This window comes from Rhizopus microsporus (genome assembly GCF_002708625.1).
Source record: "Rhizopus microsporus ATCC 52813 unplaced genomic scaffold scaffold_8, whole genome shotgun sequence".
In the NCBI taxonomy this organism is placed as follows: Eukaryota; Fungi; Mucoromycota; class Mucoromycetes; order Mucorales; family Rhizopodaceae; genus Rhizopus; species Rhizopus microsporus.
The window spans coordinates 842,291-864,644 of NW_019671923.1; the positions used below are offsets into that span (position 1 = coordinate 842,291).

Here is a 22,354-nt window from a genome sequence, read left to right on the forward strand (position 1 = left end):
AACATGAGCTTATTTAAAGTACATATTTCACTTGTTTCTAACAATAGACAGATAATAAATAACGTCATCTTTTTATACATGCATTCGAAGGCATATCTATTCTTATAAGTAAAAAGACAGGTAGAATAACTTTTGTCAATGACGACACTCATCTACATAGAAAAAAAATCAAACCAAAGTTTAGTATGAACTGTTTCAATTGATCTCTTTATTTAACAGCAGACAAGTTCGAAAAAAATTTAGATAATCATACGTTTGACTATGAATCAGCTCATATAAATATATAAATTTGATTATGAAGAAACTTGTCTCTCTCCTTTCAAATAATAGAATCTAATCATTACGCAATTTTGACTGTCACAATGAATATTATTACATCCCATCGAGGGTGCATTATTATTTTTCTGGTTTCTTTTTATTTTCCTTTTTATTTTTATTTTCCTTTTTTATTTTCCTTTCTCTCTTTCTCTCTTTTTCTCTCTCTCTTTTTTTTTTTTTCTCTCATCTCTTTTATAATTAAAACATGCGTGAGCCTAATTTCAGCTCCACAGCCCAAAATAGAGCAGCTGTTGTTATTTCATCTACTTTATATGATCGAAGAGCTTTAGATTGTACAGCAACTCTACCTTTAGTCAATTCATTAACTCATCTTGCTTACATGACTTCTACTTCACCACGCATTCGTGAAATCTTGGCAGCAGATGGTGGATTAGAAAGATTAGTAAAAATACTTGCTACTTGCCAATATACGGATAAACACTCTTTATGGAAATGGTCCTTAGCTTTTCAGTGCGTCGTCAATGTGGGTGTCCGTGGGACAGAGGCTATTAGGACCCGTGTAGTGGAAGCTGGAGCAGTACACATCGTACTGGCCATACTGGAAAATTTTATTCAAGCACTCGACCAAGCCAAACTAGACAAAGACCAAGAAAAGAAACAAAGCTCGAATAATTTATTTGCAACCGCTTTAACTTTACCGACTTTACCGATTCAGCAACTCCAACAACAGCCATCAAGATCAACTCCTATTTTATCCTACCAACAGCAGTTATCATCTACGTCATCAGAAAAAGAGAATATATTTCAAAATAACACAAGAAATATGGAAAATAATAACAATAGCATGCTATTTGTTATTCCAAAAAGACGGACTTTCCTTAAACGAACAGCAAAACCAAAGGCAAAACCATATACCGCATCTCTATCAAGTATTCCACTCTTAAACAATCTATCCACTGACGCCATACTTCACCGTGAAGAAGACATTTTGTTATCCTTACAGCTTTTGGCTTACTTATCCAAATACCCTCAGATTCGTCAAGCATTTCACAATAATCATCGACACAATGTATTTTCGGTGGTTGAAAAATTTACACATCGCATCCATCCTGCTGCCATCATTTATTGGGCCGGTGTCATCATGAGAAATGCTTGTAGAAAGGATGAAGCAAGAGGTGGTGTCAGACAATGCGCAAATATGCAATGTGGTAAATGGGAGAGATTCCCTCGTGAATTTGCAAAGTGTCGTAGATGGTAATTTTTGATTTTTGTTTTATAAAGTAAATATTAACGCCCTTTATTAGTCGAAAAGCCAAATATTGCTCAAAAGCTTGTCAATCAAAAGCTTGGGCTGATGGTCATCGGTGGTGGTGTGTTGAAAGACCCCATAGCAGCCATCCACCCAATCCTACCGCAACATCTTCAACTACTGCTGCTGCTGCTGCTGCCGTTGTCGCCGCTGCTCCACCTCCACCTCCACCGACAGAACAAGTAGTTCATTTAGAGGATACGGCTACATCGGACGTGATGACAATCCCTATTGACACCAACAATACTAACACAAATGAAGGAAATGAGGCTGGTGATAATAGCAATACAACTAGAAGATCATCACTGGCTGTTACAACCGAAAATACCCTTCGTCCTCCTCGTGAACAGGAACTCTTATTTTATCACCATACTCAGCGAAGGAACTCTCGTTCGGTGCGTAGTCTGGCATCAGGATCATCCACTGAAGTTGAAGGCGATACAGAAACAACTCGTCCCCGAGATTTAATGGATGTTGATTAATAACAATTTATAAAATATATATATATATATATCTTCCCACACACACACTCACGCACTCTCTCTATGATCTTTAGTATGACTTTTTTTTATTGCTCTTTTTTTTTTTTTGCTACGTACAATAATGCTACAACTACACGCACATATACATAACATGATACATACGCAGATTATACACACAAAAAAAATGGCAAGACGTTCGTTTTGATTTTCTCCTTTATTATTTCTATAAACTTCACCTTTTTTTTTTCAACCTATTTTTTTGATTGTATATTATTTTTCTTTATTAAATTGTTTAAACGATAATATCACGTTTTGCTATAGTATTTGGATAAATGACAGGATTGGTGATTTCGGGGAAATAATGGGCAATAGGGCATTTACTCTTCATACACTGGCTAATACTTTCTGCAGCCTCGATCCCTGTGAACCAGGCACCTTGAAGGAAACCGTAGTATTTTGCAGACAAGGCCTCACCAGCAAAGAAAAGACGATTATGTAAGGGAGCACGCATGTTGATGTGATGCTGGCTTAACTCGCCAATGGGCCAATTAGAATAACTGCCTCTGAACAGAGGGTTTGAGTGCCAACGAGGGAACAGGATGTCGGTAGGTTCGGGGACATGATCACCATACATGCGACGGAGAACTTTGAGAGCAGCCTGCTTGACCTCTTCGTCCGTCATTCGTTCGATCTCATAAGACATGTCTTGAGTGACAGTGGCAAAGAAGATGTTGGTGCTTGTATTTTGAGGCAAGTAGCCCTTGGCGTTTAGGTTTTGCCAAGTATTGAAATAACCACGACGATCAGGATCAGCCCATACGACAAACTCGTTGTCATCCCAGAATTTATAAGGAAAGTTCATAAAGATCTTGGTATAAGTTGCCATGTGGAATGCATAGATGCCTTCCATCTTCCATTCAGGAAGCTGAGGGCTCCATTCGATGTCCTTGTGTTGCATCACGCCTACACTAAAGAGAGAGAAGGTAAGGGGATGATAATAGCAGTAAAAAGGAGGAGGAGAAATACTTACGAGAAAGTACTGATGGCATAGTCTGCATGCACGACATCTCCTGCCTTGGTATAAACTGTCACGCCTTCCTTGCTATATTCGATTTTGGTAATAATAGAGTTCAACATCAAGCGTGATTGTTTTGCTTTAAAAGCCTTCTTGGCCTCTTGCTGAAAGATATACTTGAAACCGCTGATACGATGTGAGTAAGCGCGAATTTTTTTTTCTTGCTTGTACTGTTACCGATTATCAAGGACCATGTTATCTCCATCACTTCCCGGACCAAAGCCTGTGTAGGTCCAGTTGTCATTAAGTACGGTAAACATAGAAGACGAGAGCTCGGGCGTTTCTCCCATCTCCCAATCCCATACATAGTACTCAATAGCATCATCCAGGAACGTCTTGGGAGTCCAGCCAGCAAGATCAAGAGCAGCACGACCAGACAGATCAGCTAAATTACGCTTGATTCGTTTGACTATAAACAAAATGCTTTATATCTTTTCAGACATTGAGATTTTTTTTTTGGTTACTTACGAACATTGTTTGTCATCTTTTCATAATAACCATTGAACTTTTTATATTTAGCTTCTCCATCAATCTTTCCTTTTTCGCCATAAAAGACAACATCGTCGCCATTCGTAGAAGCCGTATTCAATTTGTACTTTTTGGCTAATTCATTGATCGGATTTGTTCCAAGACCTTGAACCCAATTACAGCCAAGCTCCACATGCGTATTACCAAACGGTGCATTTTGTGCTCTTCCTACAGGATGTGGTCAGTATTAGAAAAAAAGGAAAAGAATAGAAAAAACCTTACCTCCGAGTTCGTGTCTTGCCTCGATCATGATAAAATCATGAATACCTTCCTCTGTTAATTTTAACGCGGCACTAATACCACTGACGCCACCACCAAGAATGGCCACCTTGGTACGATGCGTGGCAGCACTGGCAAGATAAAAGAAACAAGACACGGCCAAGGTTGTAATATGAGCCGTTTTCATCTTTATTTGTCAAATAAAAAAAAAGAAAGAAAGAGAAGAGGGCAAAATATGAACTAGTTATATGTATGCCTTCAGGGCCTCGTGTAACACCCTTATCCCTTTATTCTGCACATCAGCTAGTCATCATGCGTACAAGTATAGGAAAAAGAAAAAAGTTTGTTACTCATCCAAGGTTACAGATGCACTAAAATGGTCTTCATTTGAAGCTGTGTGACATATTTAAGCGATTATTTATACTCCTGGGAAAAGATAACGTATCTAAAGCTGAATATAGCCCGACAGTTTAGTGGCTCTCTTTGTAAATAAAAATGCAGTGCATTTAAATAAAGCTGATCAAGGGTAAACGGGGAGTACAACCTATACACCAGATGTCTAAATCAGTTCATTAAGCCGACGTGATATGTAACTGATCTTTGGCCCGATGACTGTGTATTTTTGTTTTATAAAAACGTAAAGAAACACAGTACTTGCATATTTGAAACTGATATAATTCAAAATATGCACCAAATCAGCAAACAGAAAGAAAGAAAGGAGAGACATTATGCTTATTTGTATATGTGTTATTTCGTAAACTGCATCTTACCAACCTTTGATATCTATACTATTTCCTGATCATCAAAGTCGCACCACGCTAATCCTAAAGCTGCAGGACCATAAAAGTAAAATCCAGAAACCTTTGTGGATAATAATGACAAGTCAGATGGCCTTGTCATGAACCTGATAATGGTCTGTTCTATGATTTAAATCAGCTACAGCACTACACAAACATTTTCAGCAAGAGACCTTATGATCAGAAACTAGTTGAATGGTAAAGTCAATTCCCCTCTGATTCTTTTTAACCTCACTTTACCATTGATCCCAGACGGAGTTTTTTTCTTAGCATTATTGGCCTCCCAAAAGGACTGACTTGGTCCGGGCGGACATTTGTAATGTTTTTGTATTGTGGTCAATTGAGGCGTTAAATGAAAGATTATGTTAAACTAAATCAACCATCGTGTATACACAAGAAAAGGCTGTCGTACTAAAAGGGTTTGACAGATCTATTAGTACATAAACACCTTAGCTTTAGTTTTGAAATTAGCAATCAATTCTTTTGCAAGATGGGTATAGTCACAATATGGAGGAGCGAGGATATTTGGATCTATAGACCACGTCATTGATGAGAAAGTATACACTCTTCACGAACCATTAGCTCTCTCACATGGGTACATTCATCTAATAGTAACTCTGTGACCGTTGTTACACATATCCTTAAGCTAAAGGATACAAACTTTCATAGAAATCCAAGCGTGGCTACACAGCATACATTGATCAGCTATTTTTAATCTTTTATTTGAAAAAACTTTGAATAGATCAGCTACTATAAAGAAGCAAGAGAACACAGGCTTATTTACTCCCTTTAGTATGAAGTGGGGCCTTGATGAGCGCTCCTTAAACAGCATAAAAACAATGGCCATCCACATACTCTCAATGGAAAACATAAAATAAACCTACTGAGTACATTGACGAGAGAACCCGACAATTGTTCCACAACAATTGATAAAATGACTTCGCCAAAGACTTGAAAAACTCAAAATATACTCCATCGATTTTTGTGAAGAATGAGTGCAACTTGTAGACAGTAAAGATTTTTTTTTATTCAAAGTGTAATCAACGCGTTTTAATCTGCATTAGCACATAAAATGAATAAATATTCAGTACATTCAGTTTCTCTAGTCTGTTATTTTGTGAAAAGAATATCGAGTAGAAGACAGACTAAAGACGTCACTAGTGATATGACGGGTCCTGGTGTGAGTGATTCTTGTTACAAAAGTTGACAGCCTATCAGCAACCAAAGGAGTCAATGATAGTCCAGCATGCTGGAATTCGTAAACAGGAGAGGTTGCTGTAACCGTTTTTGCTGTATATTATAAGATCATCAAACATGCCTTTCATGGTCCTTGACAGCTTTAGCCCCTTTTCTTTAAGCGCCTTTGGTATTCTGATACTGAATTGCGGTTTCACCGACACAATGCTCGTAAGCATGCCCATGGTGATCTTTGTTCTCCCCTTATAATGAGGTCACACTTGTGTCTTGTGCTAAATCTTTTCTCTTTTGCACCAATGGCCCTGTCAATATTTTTTTTCTTTTAGTGCTTGCTGTACTAGGGAATCTATCACTCTAATGCAGCGTTTTTCTTAGAAACTACACCTTGAGCAACGAAGTTCATCTTGAAGTAGTAGGTATGTGGGATGATGTCATTAGGGATCACGTCCAAAAGCGGATTATCCTTCTAAAATGAAAAAGATTCTCCCAGCAAGCAAAGTAATATCCTCCTTCGGGACATCCCATTGTTCTCTGACTTGATTTATAAGCCGAAATGGCTTTATGTAGTTTATTATAGATATCAGTTAGTTAATACAAAAAAAGAAAGAATCATCTACTCTACATTTTTATCAGATTCAATTAGCAAAATGTCATCAGCGGGCCCTGGAAGAGAACGATCATTTTCTTTCAACAGGGCCAAGAAAAGCTCAGTAAAGTCGGCCACTTAAAACATAATGGAAGTAATAATTAGATACTCATGTTCCTGTATTATCCGCGCCTCCTACTGTAATGCGTCCGCCTTCTTTATGTCTCTCATTGCTTTAGAGACAGTGGTAGAGCGACTAGGATCATAACCATAGAGAATGAAACTGTTACTGTTTATGTTTCTTGTAATAAAAAAATAAAAAAAAGAGAAATGATGCAGCCTGACATTGAATAAATAAGGAGACCAAGCTGTATTGTAAACCCAATAGACTTAGTTTACTCTTTTTGCCTTGACAGACTCTTGTTTATAAATATAAGCATTAGGATTCATGGACTAAATTAGTTCTACAAGTAATTCTAAAGAGAAGCAAACACACGTTGATAGAGGTGTAATGACTTAAACCGATAGGCCAATGAACGAGCATATTCGTCTATTTCCATTTTGAGGCGCATAATTCACTTTATCTCTCTTTCTTTTATTACACTATGCATAATTATGACAAATTGATGGAAAATGACAGTATTTCACTACATGGCGGATCTTCTTCTTCTACCTCAGAATATCAAGAACCAGTTCCACAAGTAACTCTGTCAGATCGTGTGCTTCGACTACGAAACCACTTGACGAAAAAGCAAATTAGACAATTTATATACAAATGGAGATGGACAATATTCTTCATAATCAACACTATAGTCAGCATAATCCTCATGTTAACATTTCGAAGGCAATTCTTTCAGGCATTAGAAACATTTAGTCATAAACTAAGAGAAATGGGCTACGGGTAAAGAAAGGAATACATTCAAGATAAAAAAAAATAATAATACCAAGAAATTCTTTACAGAGGATACATTCTGATATCTCTACTTATCATTACGAGTGCGTTCCCGCCTATCTTTGGTTACAGTATATATTTGACCTTATCAGGCTATTCTTTTGGGTTCTCGGCTGGATTCCCAATAGCTTATTTCAGTGCTTTGGGTGGTGCCTCTGCCTGTTTTTGGTTGTCAAGAACAATATTCAAGCAAAAGGTTATCCGCATATTAGCCAGATATCCAAGCATGCAAGCAGTTATAAGGGCTGTAGAAAAGAAGGGGTTCAAAGTAAGAGAGAAGGCGACATATGGTCCAAAGGTTTAACCTATTCTTATAGTTATTTACCTTGATTCGACTCTCGCCTTATCCATTCAATTTGCTCAACTTTTTGTTCGCAGCAACTGATATTCCGTTTTCACACTTTGTTGCCGGCACAGCTCTCTCATTATTAAAAATTGCATTACATATTTATATAGGAGCGAACCTTACGTCATTTGCAAAGCATATCCTAGGTGAAGATGGAGATGAAGATATGACCGAAGAGCAAAAGACGGCAGAAAAGATAAAATTTGCAGCAGGCATTGTTGGCTCAATTATATCCTTTGCTGTTATAGCATATGTATACAAGCTAGCCAAAGAGGCAATTGCTGAAGTAAAATTGGAAGAAGATGAAGAGATGCAAGGATTCTTAAATGAAGAGGAGTCTGTGGAAGTTGATGATGATAATGATCACTAGTAGACTGGCCATTTTAGATTGGCTAAATGCAATATATAGCCATTATCCCTATTACCTTTTTGACATAATATTTATTTATAAAATGGTTACTGACCATCTATTGTCATGGGAACAGAACCGTATTATTAGAATAAAGTAACAAGTGATTGGATTATTAAGAAAAACTCCATAATGACAATCACATCAATTGACGAGAGGATCTTGTTAATACCGAAAAAGCAGTATGGAAAAGCACAAGGAAAACGTGGGGTTTTATTGATGCAGGAGAGTTACATAAACATTAGCCATGTCAATCGTAAACAATGGTTGGAGCTTTTTGTTTAACATCATGCATGTGATCGTTGGCTACTTTGAGAATATCCAAGCCCAAGTCGACAGGAGGTGGCAATGAACTGCACATGGAAGCAAATACAAGTAAGCAGACTATTCGAATAAAATCCATAAGTAATCATTTATTTGCATCTCGTCTTTTAAATATTAAATGAAGGGCATGTAAAGGAGACAAACATGATATGAGAGACAGAAAATAATTGGATGAAACCCATCACATTATTATAAATCATTGGTTTGTTCATTTTATTCCATTCTTTTCTTTTTTTTTTTTTTTTCTTTTTTCTTTTTTATAATTCAGTTGAATGGATTACCAAGATCGTTTTGTTCAATTAGTCAAAGACATCACACGATTACAATGGGTTAGAGAGTCCTTACCTTCTCACTCTAAATACTATGAAAGTTTGAAAAAGAAATTGGAAAAACAGACACACCTGAAAGTATTATCTGAAAATGAACTGTAAGCATAAAAATAAAGATAACAATAGTGAATAACATGAGTTTATAGTAAAGAATATCAGCAAAGACAAGATAGTCAGTCATGCTCAATCAATAATAGATTATTTAATAAGGATGATAATACCACACTGCATGGGAAATCCTATAGTAATATTATAGAATCTGTCCGGTTTTATGATAATGCAATACAAAAATTACAATTTGAGATGCAGCAAGCAAAAGAAGTGGTATACTTATGCAAATGTGCATCATTTAACCACTCACTAATATATAATTTTTAGCTACAAGACTTGAATACAGAAAAGAGAAAGCTGGATCGTTTATGTGATGAACTGCATTTGTTATATGACCAAGTAAAGTGGTTGATCCTTTATAAATATCTAAACTCTAACGCATCTTTATTAGATCATTATTGAAGATTCAGAAGATGCTACTTTTATTTTTGGTCAGCATCTGAAACGTGATGTCGAACAATTAGCTGCAGATATACCGAATGTAAAAAATACATTAAATCGTGTCCTTGTTCCTCAATGTATTGACCACTTGTATGCATAGATCAAAAAAAACATTGAGGTATACAAGATAGCTCAAGCAAAACTTTATGAAGCAAGAGAACTTATAGAATCTGCCATGCGTTCCTTACCGGGAGCTGCTTCGTTTATGGACAGACAAGCGATTGCGTCTAAAAATAACAAGGGAAATAATAGCAATTCGTCCATACTTGGCAAACGACCCGTTCTGATGGTCGATACTATCAAACAGGCTGAGAACATTGCCCAAAGGTCTTATCAACTTGTTGCAGAGGCGGCATCCATATGTCCTGATGTTCCTAATATTCCCTCAAGTCCGATACAAAAGAATGAAACAAATGTAGTCATTCTTTTAACAAACTATCGTGGATACAGACTCAAGGTGGAGACCATTTTGAGAACACAGGTCAATCCTCGGCTACATGGCTATGAGAATCAACTAGCAAGCGCAAAATATCACTATGAACAACGGGTGATCGAGTGGATTGATCATCAGATCATCACACTTGAAGCTTACTTGCGAGCCAACGGCTGTTTGCTGAATGATAATCTAAATAGAGAAATTTCTATGCTCAGGATGGGATCGAGAGCTGCCAGAGCTGCAGTGGCATCGGAAGCAAGCGAGCGAGTAACGGTAGATGATGTACTAGAAATATCAGCAGGCGAAGGGACAGCATTACCTGAGTATGCTATGATTGAGCCTAATAGTCATAGTGTGAGCAGTAGCAGTGATAGTAGCAGTCATACAGATGATTTAGATGACATGAATCATTCCAGATTGACTCCAGACACCACTTCATGTGTAAATACAAATTCAACCCCCATTGTGCATAATCATGATTTACCTTCATACACCTTTCATGAGCATCCTCCAGCTTACTCGGCATAAAAACTACAAATTGCAGGCATTCATTCTGAAGTGCAAGAATAATAAAGTTCCTTTATTATTTGATAATCCTATTTATTAGTGTTTAATGATGCCATAGATATTGGTGTGCCTTGTTATCAACTTGACCATTGCCAAACTGTCAAGCAAAAAATGAAGTAAAAAATAGAAACAAGCTACATTCGTATCACTTGATTTAAAAATAGAACTAAGCACTTTCACTATAAAAGGAAAAAACATAGGCTTGGCCGATATCATTGTTTTAACCAAATTTAATATAGAAGTTTGTTTTTAGTTTGCCTTCTCTTCTTTTCAGTCTATTATTTAAGCAAAGCTTTTCCTTTTTCTCTCTCTCTTTTTTTTTCTTACGTTATGTTGACTGCACAAGAAATTGCTTGGGTGATTTATGCAATATTCTTTACGGCACTTTCGTTGGCTCTTGTCATTCGTAGCCGCCACCATGTGTTACTACTACCCTTTGTTCTTTTTAGCATACTGACAAGCATTGCACTGATTGTCATGCTTAGTGCTCATTACAATTACATACTAACCGAGACATGGGCGAGTAAAAGTCTTGCATTGAACATCCTACCCGTGATTTCATTGCTTGTATTCCTTGGCATCATGGAAGCTCAAATTTTATTTATCCGACAAGTTGCTACTGCCCTTAATAACCGAGAACGATGGCGTAGCATCTATCTACGTGATTCTGAAAAGCAGGAAGGATTCCCGGTAAGGCAACGCAAACAGCCTCTTCATCCGTGGAATTATTGGACGAGCATCGCGATCCTGATTATTTACGCTTTGGTTGTGCTTTGTTGTATCATTTTACAACTATTGGCGTTTCGAATGTCTTCGGTCAAGACACGAGATTTGGGTATGGCCATCTGTATAACCATACTATTTATACTTTCGAGTACGAACTGCATTGTGATATGGAATAGCTCAGCGTCAAGCACTATTCGCCAAAACAGAGACGATACACTCTTCTTACGTTGCGTGCCAACCTTGTTCTCCATGGCACTTGCAGGCATGTGTATATTGGCATGGATACACTATGGAGCCTTTGGATATCCACTAGCGGCTTGGATCCTGGTCGAGAGTCTACTTGTTTATCTTCCGTTTACTCTGATATTATGCATGAGTATTCATGTTCGTAAATTTAAATCAATGGGGCGACAGTACCCAAATCAGTATTCACCAAAGACTATTCGGGAAATCTCATTTGTAACAAAACGACTGACAGCAGAGGAAGTAAATCAAAAATATGCATATCCTCCTCCCAGCTACTATCCATATTAATACTTGTAAATATACTTAATAAAAGCACTTTGTAAATGTGTTTTCCTTTTGGTACATATTTAAATGTGGCCTTAATTTGATCAATTCAAACCATCACCACATATTCTGTTTATCCCCCTGAAAAAGGTAAAGGATCTTCCTGCAAGTAAAGCGATATGCCATGTGATTTACTCTTTACTTTCAAGAGCGTTGCATAACAATTAATTCTCAGATTAGCCAATCAATATATCTTTGAGTCATACTTATTTCTGACCTATGCTACACTTTCACTTTTTCTTTTTCTTTTTTTTTTTTTTTTTCTTTTTGTAAATATAAGCAGTAATAATGCGTCTATTAAAAGAAGCTACATCAAAGAGCCGATATTATTCAAGTTTAGCAGTGTGTCATCGGCCTACGATCCAACATGCTTCACCCACAAACGATAACCAGCATTTTTATATGAACAAGATACTAGACAATTATCTTGGACGAAGCCCAACGCCTTTAACCCTACGGCAGCTCATATTTTATGAAAGGCATTGTAATACTGAAAGATTACTCAAATCGGCCAACTATGTGCGTCAAGAGCTTCCAATTCGAATCGCTCATCGTATACGAGAATTTCAAAAGTTGCCATATATCATGGGTACAAACCCTCATATCCAATGTGTCTATGACCTCTATTGGCAAGCATTTGATAGGATACGTAAAATACCCGAAATTCAGAGCCGAGAAGAGAATGATGCGTTCTGTCAAGTGCTTCAAAGTTCGCTTGATGCTCATCAGGTCGTCATCCCAGAATTAGCCAAGGGTCTTCATGAATGTGAGGAAAATTATCAATCTGTCATGCCCATGGATAGGCTAGATCGATTTATGGATGCTACCCTTAGATCACGCATTTCAAGGCGCGTGATTACAGAACATCATTTGGTATTATCGGGAAAGAAAAAATCCATCTTTAACCGATGCTCGTCCTACGATACCCTCTCCAAATGTGTCCAGCTAGTGCAAGATCATGCGGTAAAAGTGAGGCTCGTGAACAACAAACAAGATCTGCCTGAGGTAGTGTTTAATGGCCAAGATACCGAATTTACATATGTGTCGGATCATATCGAATATATACTTTATCAGCTATTGTCAAATGCTATGCGACATACCATTTTGAACCAAAAGAAGACGATTAGAGTGACATATTGCTCAAATGAGACTGATATTCTCTTTCGTATATCAGATGAGGGAGGAGGATTGGCCAAAAATAGATTTGCCAATATATGGTCTTATGGAAACCATAAGAATATGGAGCAAGTAGAGCAACTAGAAGCAAAATTGACTGAACAAGAGAAAAATCTTACTATTCGGTTGGGCATCGGTCTACCTATGAGTAAGGTGTATGCTGAATATTGGGGTGGAAGTCTACAATTGGTCACAATGGAGGGTTATGGTACTGACGCTTATGTGAAGATCCCAAGGCTAGGTACTCAAAATGAAAATCTTCATAATAACGATTCACCCCTGGATGGTGCCATTATGTAGATCTATATGAATAAACGACCCTTTCTTTTTTTTGTACATATATGCATATATTTCTATAATAAACACACTCACTCTACTTAAAGTCGCACTCATTTAAAAATTAATGGCATGTTTGAATTGGAAAGTGCATCTATACTATACAAAAAAGAATATCTCCCTTTCACTGCCACCCTGACCAACAGAACATATGCCAAGTAAAGCTGCTGACACAAGCATAGTTTTAACGGCAGCAGCATGAATTTCGTAATTGTAACTCAGAATCAGTTTTTCGCCCGGTCCGCAAGACGTCAAGTCTCGAAGAAGTATCAAAGTGATATCTTGATGGCAGCATGAGCGAAACCTGAAATCGTCCTCTTCTCCTAGTAGTTTAAAATGGTAATACACTATTCGAATAACGCAAAATGGTCCCTATAAACACTATGCAGATTGGATGATATATTAGATGGATGCACATGGATCTTTTTAGAAAAAGTAGATAGTGTATACATATATATTTGCAATTCAATCGTTGGATTGTAAATACACAGCACACACACACACACACACATACACACACACATGTCAGCATTAATGATGATAAAAATAGACAACATGTTTTCAAAACAAGAGAAACATAAAGCAGTAAATGAGACCAAAAGAATATAAAGACAAATAGTCTTACACAGCCAACATTCAACAACAACAACAAATGCATAGTGTTTATACGGCAGTTGCAGCATAAAGAATAATGCACCAGAATAGTTGATTGACAATATTATTTCTTAGGGTATTGACCTTAAGCGTCATCACGTTAAGAACTCTAACCGCAGTGCTCCCAAGTCCGACAATGTCTACTTGGCCCTGTTGGTCAAGGTAACAAGAGAGGACAAGAGTTTCTTTTTTCTTTTTGCTGACTGATCATTACAACGTAGCTTTACCGTTTCCTTGCCCGTCGCACTGATGCCAAGTTCAACAAGGTCGTCTTGAAGCGTCTCTTTATGTCTCGTGTCAACCGTCCCCCTGTCAGTCTCTCTCGCGTTGTTCGTAGCGCCAAGAGCAACAGCACTGTTGTTATTGTTGGCACTGTTACTGATGACAGCCGTCTCCTCGAAGTTCCCAAGATCTCTGTTGCTGCTCTTCACTTCACCAAGACTGCCAAGGCTCGTATCTTGAAGGCTGGTGGTGAATGTTTGACCTTGGATCAATTGGCTCTCCGTGCCCCTACTGGTGCCAACACCGTCCTCATCCGTGGTGCCAAGAACGCTCGTGAAGCTGCCAAACACTTTGGCTTCGGTCCTCACAAGAACAAGAAGCCTTATGTCCGTTCTGAAGGCCGTAAGTTCGAACGTGCTCGTGGTAAGCGTTCTTCTCGTGGCTTCAAGGTTTAAATGACGACCCGCTCGTGAACAATACGTGTGTATGTGTATGTGTGTAAGATTGTTTAAAAAGAGAAAAAATGAACGAGATAAAAGTAAATACAATATTTCTTTTTGTACAGAGACAAAGTTTATTATTGATACATGTTTATTTCTTTTGCTTTGATTCCAATTCAGCCAACTGTTTCTTGATTTCAGCAGTTTGCTTTTCTTGTTGTTCCAAGTTCTCTCTTAACTTTTTGAGTAATTCAGCATCCTACAGATATGCTTTGTTTAGCCTCCCCTTTCTCTCTTTCTCTGCATGTTTTTCTAACACAATCACTTACATGTTTACGAGCCCATTGGTTTTCAGCAGCTTTTTCTTTTTCACCAAAGCCTTTGGAGCCAGCAGTAGCGCCTTCATTGCGAACAACAGAGGTCATGTGAATAGAACGACGAGTTAAATAGGTACGAACGGCAGTAGAGAACATTTTTTTATGATGAGAAAGCGAAAAAGAGCGATAAGAGGACGTGGAAAAATGAACTGCGCTTTATATCTTTACAAGGTTGCTGGCTTGTGTTACCAATTACATAATGGTACGATAAACAATTTTGGTATCTTTGACACTAAGGCTGGCGCCATTTGTTCACGTCGCATATTATTTAAACTACGTTCATTGTTTATTACAATTCATGACGTTTTGCCTATCATCTTGATTATGTGTCATTATTAAGGCTGATTGTACACATTTCAGGGCTACTACTACTACTACTACTGTCATAATACAAGTCAGATAAATAATGACACCATTCAATTTGCTTTCACAAAGGGACGTCTCACCTAGAATACATGTGTTGAAACAAAAACTCTTTTTCTTTCTTTCCTTTCTCTTCTCTTGAAGCTTATAATTAAAAGAATGATTCATTTGACTGAAGAGAAAATATTATATGTATATACAACTCTTGCATGAACGCGCGTAAAAATAACATCAGTCTAACAGCGGCACCTGAATTTAACTCCCTTCTCTATGGCTTATTCCAAACCTTTTGTTTCTCAACAATGGTAAAGGAATCAAAAGAATTCAACTTTGAACAAGACGAAAAAGTATTATGCTATCATGGACCATTTATATATGAAGCAAAGGCAATAGACCTTTTGTCATTATTTAATGTGTAATTATAAACAGTCTATGTATAGATTATCAAAAGAGAGAAAAAAGAAGAGGATGATCAAGAAGTCAACATGTACTTTGTACATTACAAAGGCTGGAAACAAACGTAAGTGAAACATCTCTTTTATTTATATATACATTCAATCTCGTATGTAGTTGGGATGAATGGATTACAGAAGACAGGGTTTTGAAATACACAGAAAGTAACCGTCAAAAACAAAAGCAGTTACAAGAAATGAATGCGCGATTAAAGACATCACGAGCACCAACACGAGAATCAACAGAGCCTAGAGGTAGAAAAAGATATCGTGACTCTGATGTTGAACGACAAAGGGCAGAGGAAGAGACGAGAAGAATAGAGTTTAAATTGATCATGCCAGAGACACTCAAAGGCATCCTGGTAGATGACTGGGAAAATATCACAAAGAATCGACTTGTTTTAAATATTCCAGGCGAATATACTGTAGATAAAATACTAGATGAATACAAGAATCAATATCCTGTGTAAGAAGCATATGTGCGTCTATAGATAAGGGTCCTGACACACCTTATTTGATCTGTAGAAAAGACGATGTATTGGATGAATTTATAAAGGGCATACGATTATACTTCAACAAGACACTAGGATCGCTCTTATTGTATAGAAATGAACATGATCAATATACTGAACTATGTGCAAATAAAGAACCTAGTAGCATATATGGTGCTGAACATCTACTTCGACTCTTTGGTAAACATATAATTTGTTTATAATACAACATGACTGATATGTTATAGTTGAAATGCCCAATCTTTTGGCACAAGCAAGCATTGATGCAGAGACACAGAATGAACTAAAGAGCCGTTTTGAAGACTTTTTGAACTATATGCAGGAACGTGAAAAGGATTACTTTTTAAATGATTATCAAACAAAGGCATAATAAACATTCATTCATTCTTTTTTTACGTGCTTCTTTATTAATATTATTTGCACGCATACGAGTAAAATGCATTATGAGGGATTTATGAAAGGAGAGGATTTAGATATTTACATATATATGTTGTGGAAAAGACAGAGAGAACACAGTTGTATAAATAAAAGAAAAAAAAAAAACTTAGCTCTTATTCATTTCACTACCATCGTCATCAGTGGCAATTTTGCTCTTGTCTGTCTGACCATGCCTCTTCTTCTTTCGAGAGCCCCAATGTCTGTCCACGTCTCTTCCATACCAAACGAATAGTTCTTCATCTGGTTGAATATCTCGCTTTGTCCAGCAGATAACCTGATTAACGACGACGCCTTCGACAAACAAAATATTAGCTCCTTTTTCATCACTTTCATTCATAAAATGGAAAGGACAATATCTTGGATTCTCTGGATCAGTCACTGGTTGGCCACTTTCATCTGTGGCGTCCAAGACCGTTCTTCGGTACATGATGGAGTATTCAGACGATCGCCCCACACGGTCCTTGAGAGAATCAAATTCATCTTCAGTCATGGGCACACCAAAATAGAAGCCTATGGGGGCATTATAAGGTAGCTTTCGTTTAGCAAAGAGACCCAAACCAGCACCTGGAATACGTGACGGAGCTACATAGACAATATCCTTCCAAGAACCAGGAATATCACTCAAGTCCAGTTCATCAAGCGTGTATGTTGGCATAGGAGGGTGGACGACTTTTGTTTTGAGTGAAGGTGATTTTCTGCTTTTTCTCTTTTCTTCATTATCTGTCTCAGACTTGAATGGCTCTGTGACATCAGAAATAGGTGTAAGCATAGTAACTGCTTCTGGTTCACTTGGAATGGATTCCCTCTTCATTTCTGTGTCTGTCACAGGGGGTGTTTGACAGTCCTCAGGCACTTCTTTGATCACTTTTGGAATGCCAAAGCAATAAGGCCAATCGTGCTCTATCAACTTTTTCATCCATTTCTGATATTCTTGAACTGCTTTCCCTTCATCCCCAGGTTCATAGGCCAACTTAAACCAGGTTGACTTGCTTCCTTCTGGTTTAAAAGGTATAAAATAACGATCACTGTTTACTGTTAATGAGGCTGAAGCAGAATTGGCAGGTGTCTGAATCAAGGTTAATTTTAGTTTAATTACATATAATCAACATACCTTGCTACGAAACACACGAGGCAAGCCGAGTTCAGCGCTTATTTTTATATCTAATTCAAGTGCTGAATTGATCAGTTGAGCACGAGGTAAGCAGTGATCAGGATGCTGCCTTAAGGCCAGAAATAACATGTATGATTGATTGTGCCATCGTGGATGCTCGGTTGGACGTAATTTCTTAAAGCTGGAAGCAACCTTTCCTCTTTCTTCTTCTTCTTCAACAAGTCTTTTAACAGAAGTTCTTTTTATTTCTGTTTCAAGGCTTTCAGTGATTGTCATTTATATAAAAATATATAAAAAAAAAAAGAAACGGCCAAACAAATCATTTGACAGCGCACTTTCAATGACGATCGAGGGCTGCCTTCAGGGTCAGTCAAGGCAAGCACGCGCCATCAAATGGGTCTTCGGAATCAATGCATGTGATAATAGAAAATAAGCAAATAAGAAATGATTATTACAATGTGATTCAACTTGCTACTCTACCAATCATAGACTTCCTTCATGCTTATCAAAAAATAACGAGTATAAATACCTCTGTTTTTTATATATGCGCTTTTTCATCATCATCAACATCTTTACTTATGACAATTGATAATAAAGAACCATCAAAAAGCCTTTTGGCCAGATCAGGCTATCTTAATGAAGGTACGTTTTATTTTGATTTATCTATGTGGTAACCCATTATACTGATATATTTATAGGCACCGCAATGGATCCAAAGAAACGTCAAGAGCTTGGCTTGAATGGTCTTTTACCTGCAAAAATAGAGACATTGGACATTCAAAAGAAGCGATGTCTACACGTCCTTCGATCAAAATCAAATATGCTTGAAAAATATATATTATTGGCTCAGTTAAGAACAAGTAATGTTCGTCTCTTTTACAAGATTGTCATGGATGAATTGGAGGTAAACTGTTATTTTCATATTCACCTTGCTATGACTAATTCAGAGTCATTTAGGAACTTGCTCCCATCATCTACACTCCGACTGTAGGCACAGCATGTCTTGAGTACTCTACCATTTACCCATTCTTGGCTGCACCTGGTGTGCCCGATGGATTATATCTCACCAAGGCAGATTTCCCCACACTCATCCAAACGATAAAGAATTACAAATCCGAATTTGATCCTCAGATTGCTGTCATCTCAGATGGTTCACGTATTCTAGGTCTTGGTGACCTCGGCTCAAATGGCATTGGTATCCCCATTGGTAAACTACAGCTCTATGTTGCTGGTGCTGGAATTGACCCTCGACGTACATTACCCATCATCCTTGACTTGGGAACAAACAATGAAAAATTGTTAAATGATGAGTTTTACATTGGTCTTAAGCAAAAGAGACCTAATGACGAAGAGGTAAGCAAGCTTCTTACTTTGTTAGACCAATTAATTTAGATATATAGTTTTATGAAACAGTCGACATTGTGATACAAGCACTCTATACAGTGTATCCAAACTTGCTTCTTCAATTTGAGGATTGGTCATCCGAGCACGCCTTTGGTTTACTCGAAAAGTATAAGAATAAAATTCTATGCTTTAATGACGACATTCAAGGCACAGGGGCAGTCATTTTATCAGGCATCATCAATGCTATCCGTAAAGTACAGGCTGAGGACTGTGTGTCACCAAACAGCCACCGTATTGTGTTCTATGGAGCAGGTTCTGCTGCCATTGGTGTAGCTCGTCAGATACAAGACTATTTCCAATTTGAGCATGGACTATCCGAAGAAGAAGCCAGAAACTTATTTTGGATTGTAGACTCCAAGGTAAGAATTCACTATATCATCACATCATGTGTATACTCATTTGCCACAGGGTCTAGTCACAAAAAGTAGAGGAGACAAGCTTGCACAGCATAAGGTGTATTATGCAAGAGAGGATAACGATGAGCAAGAATACAAGCAATTGATAGACATTGTTAATTACGTGAAGCCAACAATGTAAGTATATGTACCATACATTTTACATTCTCTCACACATTATAGACTCATCGGTCTTTCATCCACGACGGGGGCATTTAATGAGCAAGTGCTGCATCGAATGGGTGAATTGAATCAACAACCGATTATTTTCCCATTATCTAACCCAGCCACACAAGCAGAGTGCACGTTTGAACAAGCCATGGAAGCCACCGACTATCGTGTTATTTTTGCCTCTGGTACAGCCTTCCCTGCATATACAATCCCTTCCACAGGAGAGATCAGATACCCTGGTCAAGGCAACAATATGTATATCTTTCCTGGATTAGGTCTAGGTGCAATTTTATCTCGTCCTCGTCATATCACAGACCGCATGATATATGCTGCAGCCAAAGCATTAGCCGAATCGCTTACAGTAGAGGAACGTCAGCAAGGCTGGCTCTACCCTTCACTCAAGCGTATCCGTGCTGTTTCTTGTAGTGTGGCAACTGCTGTATGTCAAGAAGCTATCAACGAAAACCTAGCAACAGTTTCCATGACCAATATTGAAGACTATGTTACATCTCATATGTGGTCACCTACGAATGACCCATATGGGACACTATACTCGGAAATTCATGCAAGTTTATAACCAAAACCCTCAATAAAAACCTGTTTCACCATATGTGAATTAATCGGAGACTGAAATAAGAAGGAAAACCAAAGTGCAGATAAAAAAAAAGTTTCCTTTTTTAATCTTTTTCCTTTCTTCCTCGTTTATTTTATTTAAAATGCTTTTACTGAGGCATAACACATTATCTGCAGAAGATCTTTTTACTATTGAATGTGTAAGAATGAGAATAGATGCCAACTCTTATCATTTGTAACTTTTTCTCTTTTATTAGAAAATGATCAAAATAGCTGATCAGAACCATAAAATAGGGAACCTGCAGCACTTTACAGTCTTGGATAAATCAAGAGCAGAGCTGTACGGGTACATCCTTGGTTTTTCTGAAAGACTTGGTTTATGCGATTCGATCGGTGTTACACCATCTGAATTTCTCGATTTCTTAATTGATGTGGATCACGGCTATTTACCAAACGCGTATCATTCATTTTATCATGCAGTAGATGTGGCCATTGTACTCTATCAAATGGTATGTCAATATGACGTAGCAAACTATCTTTCAAGGATAGATCTAGCCGCCTTGTTTATTGCTGGGCTATGCCATGATATTGGTCATGTAAAGTATGATTATTATTACTCATATTTATGGACTAATGGGTCTTTAGCCTGGCAAAAATAACAACTATCAAGTTAATTTAAATACAGAATTAGCCAAAAGATATTCCAACAAATCAGTTTTGGAAAGTTACTCATGTACATTGACCATGGATCTATTGACCAAACATAAATTACTAAAGCAGTTGGAAAAAACAAGTTCACTCCTTGGTTTACGTACAACAGAGTCCGAAATGAGAACATCTATCATCAAGATGATTCTAGCAACAGACATGATATTCCATTATGAATTACAAGAGAACTTGGCCAACTTATTAGAACTCGTTGTCGATCATGAAGAGCATACATGTAAAAAAAAGCATAAACCAACCTTACCTTCAACAGCTGAAGAAAATGAAGATGAAAGTGACGATGATGATCAATCGCCCAATGAACCAGAGATCAAAGATATATTTACAAATCAAGGTGCAAAAAGTGCCATTGACTATTTTAGAAAAAAATCTTATTTTGAAGACTCGATCCCACTTTACCTAAAGAACATGCCATTACTACCGGCAAGTCCAGAAGAAGATGAGGATGAAGAAGACGACGAAGACGATGAGGATGATGAGGAAATTTCAGGGGCTATGAATACAACAATAAAAGTGAAGGATAAAACAACGTATACACCGCCGAATTACATCATGGAACCTCAGCAAAGACTCATCCTATGTCAAATCATTTTACATGCTGCAGATATCAGTAATGCTCTTAGACCTTGGCCCATCTGTAAAAGCTGGTCTAATTTAGTGTGTGAAGAGTTCTTTGGTCAAGGAGAAGCAGAAAAGGCTCATGGATTACCAGTTTCTCCCAATATGGATAGAGATCAGGTGAGCCAAACAACGATTGGTTTACAATTTGGCGATTTTGTCGTAAGCCCCTATTTCGAAATATTTGCTGCATTTTTTCCAAAAGCGGATGAATTACTAAAGACATTGGCTGATAATCGTAAAGAGTGGCTAAAAATGGAAGAAGAATTAGCCAAGACTGTTAAAATAGAAGAAAATGAAGGAAGGAATGAAAGGTTACCATCGAATATGCTTCCAGATGATAGACCGATCATCAATCCAACAGGCAGAAGGGTCAGTGTGGCAGCAGGCATGGTTATTATCCCTGATGAACTAGAAGAACGAACCGTGGGCACAGGCAAGAATAAACGAAAATATTGGGGGGTGAGAAGTGTCAGCCACAGTGAAGCATTTGAAGATAGAAAGAGATCAGAGATTGTACGTAGACGAAAGAGTGAAGAGCCAATGAGAAAGATAAAGACGATCAGTCCAATAAGAAAAATAACAAAAAAATCAGTTACTATAAACGCTTGCAGTAGTCGAGATTAAATATTATTTTATGTACAACATACCTCTCTCTCTCTTTTTTTTTTTTCTTTTTTCCTTTTTTTTCGTGTATTTGTAT

General features: G+C 37.6%; 12 protein-coding genes across 12 annotated transcripts; 9 read left to right on the top strand and 3 right to left on the bottom strand.

Annotated features, from left to right (window-relative positions):
* Positions 1-523: 523 nt before the first annotated feature.
* On the top strand, positions 524-2,070 carry RHIMIDRAFT_251650 (uncharacterized protein; the record flags this gene model as incomplete). Its single annotated transcript, XM_023610866.1, has 2 exons — positions 524-1,533; positions 1,584-2,070. The coding sequence occupies 2 exons, from the start codon at positions 524-526 to the stop codon at positions 2,068-2,070; spliced, it is 1,497 nt and encodes a 498-aa protein (XP_023466430.1).
* Positions 2,071-2,362: 292 nt separating this feature from the next.
* Positions 2,363-4,079, bottom strand: RHIMIDRAFT_202594 (putative flavin-containing polyamine oxidase; the record flags this gene model as incomplete). The annotated part of the gene is made up of 5 exons (XM_023606624.1): positions 2,363-3,038; positions 3,101-3,271; positions 3,323-3,554; positions 3,614-3,841; positions 3,896-4,079. The coding sequence occupies 5 exons, from the start codon at positions 4,077-4,079 to the stop codon at positions 2,363-2,365; spliced, it is 1,491 nt and encodes a 496-aa protein (XP_023466431.1).
* A 2,815-nt stretch (positions 4,080-6,894) lies between these two features.
* Positions 6,895-7,764, top strand: RHIMIDRAFT_283145 (uncharacterized protein). The gene is made up of 2 exons (XM_023613110.1): positions 6,895-7,373; positions 7,434-7,764. The coding sequence occupies exons 1-2, from the start codon at positions 7,078-7,080 to the stop codon at positions 7,726-7,728; spliced, it is 591 nt and encodes a 196-aa protein (XP_023466432.1). The 5' UTR covers positions 6,895-7,077; the 3' UTR covers positions 7,729-7,764.
* A 975-nt stretch (positions 7,765-8,739) lies between these two features.
* On the top strand, positions 8,740-10,561 carry RHIMIDRAFT_283150 (uncharacterized protein). Its single transcript, XM_023613111.1, has 5 exons — positions 8,740-8,930; positions 8,979-9,156; positions 9,211-9,282; positions 9,335-9,424; positions 9,485-10,561. Exons 1-5 carry the CDS (start codon positions 8,776-8,778, stop codon positions 10,346-10,348), a joined length of 1,359 nt encoding a protein of 452 aa, XP_023466433.1. The 5' UTR covers positions 8,740-8,775; the 3' UTR covers positions 10,349-10,561.
* Positions 10,562-10,667: 106 nt separating this feature from the next.
* Positions 10,668-11,811, top strand: RHIMIDRAFT_283156 (uncharacterized protein). Its single transcript, XM_023613112.1, has one exon. It carries the CDS (start codon positions 10,970-10,972, stop codon positions 11,645-11,647), a length of 678 nt encoding a protein of 225 aa, XP_023466434.1. The 5' UTR covers positions 10,668-10,969; the 3' UTR covers positions 11,648-11,811.
* A 141-nt stretch (positions 11,812-11,952) lies between these two features.
* RHIMIDRAFT_283157 (alpha-ketoacid dehydrogenase kinase) lies at positions 11,953-13,338 on the top strand. The gene has a single exon (XM_023613113.1). The coding sequence runs from the start codon at positions 11,972-11,974 to the stop codon at positions 13,157-13,159; it is 1,188 nt and encodes a 395-aa protein (XP_023466435.1). The 5' UTR covers positions 11,953-11,971; the 3' UTR covers positions 13,160-13,338.
* Positions 13,339-13,431: 93 nt separating this feature from the next.
* RHIMIDRAFT_136254 (60S ribosomal protein L18-B) lies at positions 13,432-14,644 on the top strand. Its single transcript, XM_023605612.1, has 3 exons — positions 13,432-13,534; positions 13,925-14,011; positions 14,071-14,644. Exons 1-3 carry the CDS (start codon positions 13,532-13,534, stop codon positions 14,524-14,526), a joined length of 546 nt encoding a protein of 181 aa, XP_023466436.1. The 5' UTR covers positions 13,432-13,531; the 3' UTR covers positions 14,527-14,644.
* Positions 14,455-15,155, bottom strand: RHIMIDRAFT_283160 (uncharacterized protein). Its single transcript, XM_023613114.1, has 2 exons — positions 14,841-15,155; positions 14,455-14,770 (listed from the first exon to the last, which is right to left on the bottom strand). The coding sequence occupies exons 1-2, from the start codon at positions 14,982-14,984 to the stop codon at positions 14,663-14,665; spliced, it is 252 nt and encodes an 83-aa protein (XP_023466437.1). The 5' UTR covers positions 14,985-15,155; the 3' UTR covers positions 14,455-14,662.
* Positions 15,156-15,553: 398 nt separating this feature from the next.
* Positions 15,554-16,585, top strand: RHIMIDRAFT_287704 (MRG-domain-containing protein; the record flags this gene model as incomplete). Its single annotated transcript, XM_023613497.1, has 5 exons — positions 15,554-15,664; positions 15,692-15,771; positions 15,822-16,169; positions 16,229-16,395; positions 16,443-16,585. 5 exons carry the CDS (start codon positions 15,554-15,556, stop codon positions 16,583-16,585), a joined length of 849 nt encoding a protein of 282 aa, XP_023466438.1.
* Positions 16,586-16,759: 174 nt separating this feature from the next.
* Positions 16,760-17,893, bottom strand: RHIMIDRAFT_251657 (uncharacterized protein; the record flags this gene model as incomplete). The annotated part of the gene is made up of 2 exons (XM_023610867.1): positions 16,760-17,719; positions 17,765-17,893. The coding sequence occupies 2 exons, from the start codon at positions 17,891-17,893 to the stop codon at positions 16,760-16,762; spliced, it is 1,089 nt and encodes a 362-aa protein (XP_023466439.1).
* A 449-nt stretch (positions 17,894-18,342) lies between these two features.
* Positions 18,343-20,311, top strand: RHIMIDRAFT_251658 (malic enzyme; the record flags this gene model as incomplete). The annotated part of the gene is made up of 6 exons (XM_023610868.1): positions 18,343-18,406; positions 18,463-18,668; positions 18,722-19,117; positions 19,165-19,527; positions 19,577-19,701; positions 19,747-20,311. 6 exons carry the CDS (start codon positions 18,343-18,345, stop codon positions 20,309-20,311), a joined length of 1,719 nt encoding a protein of 572 aa, XP_023466440.1.
* A 139-nt stretch (positions 20,312-20,450) lies between these two features.
* On the top strand, positions 20,451-22,278 carry RHIMIDRAFT_237651 (HD-domain/PDEase-like protein; the record flags this gene model as incomplete). Its single annotated transcript, XM_023608795.1, has 3 exons — positions 20,451-20,507; positions 20,565-20,903; positions 20,953-22,278. 3 exons carry the CDS (start codon positions 20,451-20,453, stop codon positions 22,276-22,278), a joined length of 1,722 nt encoding a protein of 573 aa, XP_023466441.1.
* Between the last annotated feature and the right edge of the window lie 76 nt (positions 22,279-22,354).

Excerpts from the sequence above, each read along its gene's own strand:
- RHIMIDRAFT_283145 (XM_023613110.1), top strand. The coding sequence starts at position 7,078 with ATGCATAATTATGACAAATTGATGGAAAATGACAGTATTTCACTACAT. Across the intron at positions 7,374-7,433 it reads CTAAGAGAAATGGGCTACGG|AGGATACATTCTGATATCTC; the intron begins GTAAAGAAAGGA and ends AATTCTTTACAG.
- RHIMIDRAFT_283150 (XM_023613111.1), top strand. The coding sequence starts at position 8,776 with ATGGATTACCAAGATCGTTTTGTTCAATTAGTCAAAGACATCACACGA. Across the intron at positions 9,157-9,210 it reads TGCAGCAAGCAAAAGAAGTG|CTACAAGACTTGAATACAGA; the intron begins GTATACTTATGC and ends TATAATTTTTAG. Across the intron at positions 9,283-9,334 it reads TGCATTTGTTATATGACCAA|ATCATTATTGAAGATTCAGA; the intron begins GTAAAGTGGTTG and ends CATCTTTATTAG.
- RHIMIDRAFT_283156 (XM_023613112.1), top strand. The coding sequence starts at position 10,970 with ATGGAAGCTCAAATTTTATTTATCCGACAAGTTGCTACTGCCCTTAAT.
- RHIMIDRAFT_283157 (XM_023613113.1), top strand. The coding sequence starts at position 11,972 with ATGCGTCTATTAAAAGAAGCTACATCAAAGAGCCGATATTATTCAAGT.
- RHIMIDRAFT_136254 (XM_023605612.1), top strand. Across the intron at positions 14,012-14,070 it reads ACTTGGCCCTGTTGGTCAAG|CTTTACCGTTTCCTTGCCCG; the intron begins GTAACAAGAGAG and ends ATTACAACGTAG.
- RHIMIDRAFT_283160 (XM_023613114.1), bottom strand. The coding sequence starts at position 14,984 with ATGTTCTCTACTGCCGTTCGTACCTATTTAACTCGTCGTTCTATTCAC. Across the intron at positions 14,771-14,840 it reads ACCAATGGGCTCGTAAACAT|GATGCTGAATTACTCAAAAA; the intron begins GTAAGTGATTGT and ends GCATATCTGTAG.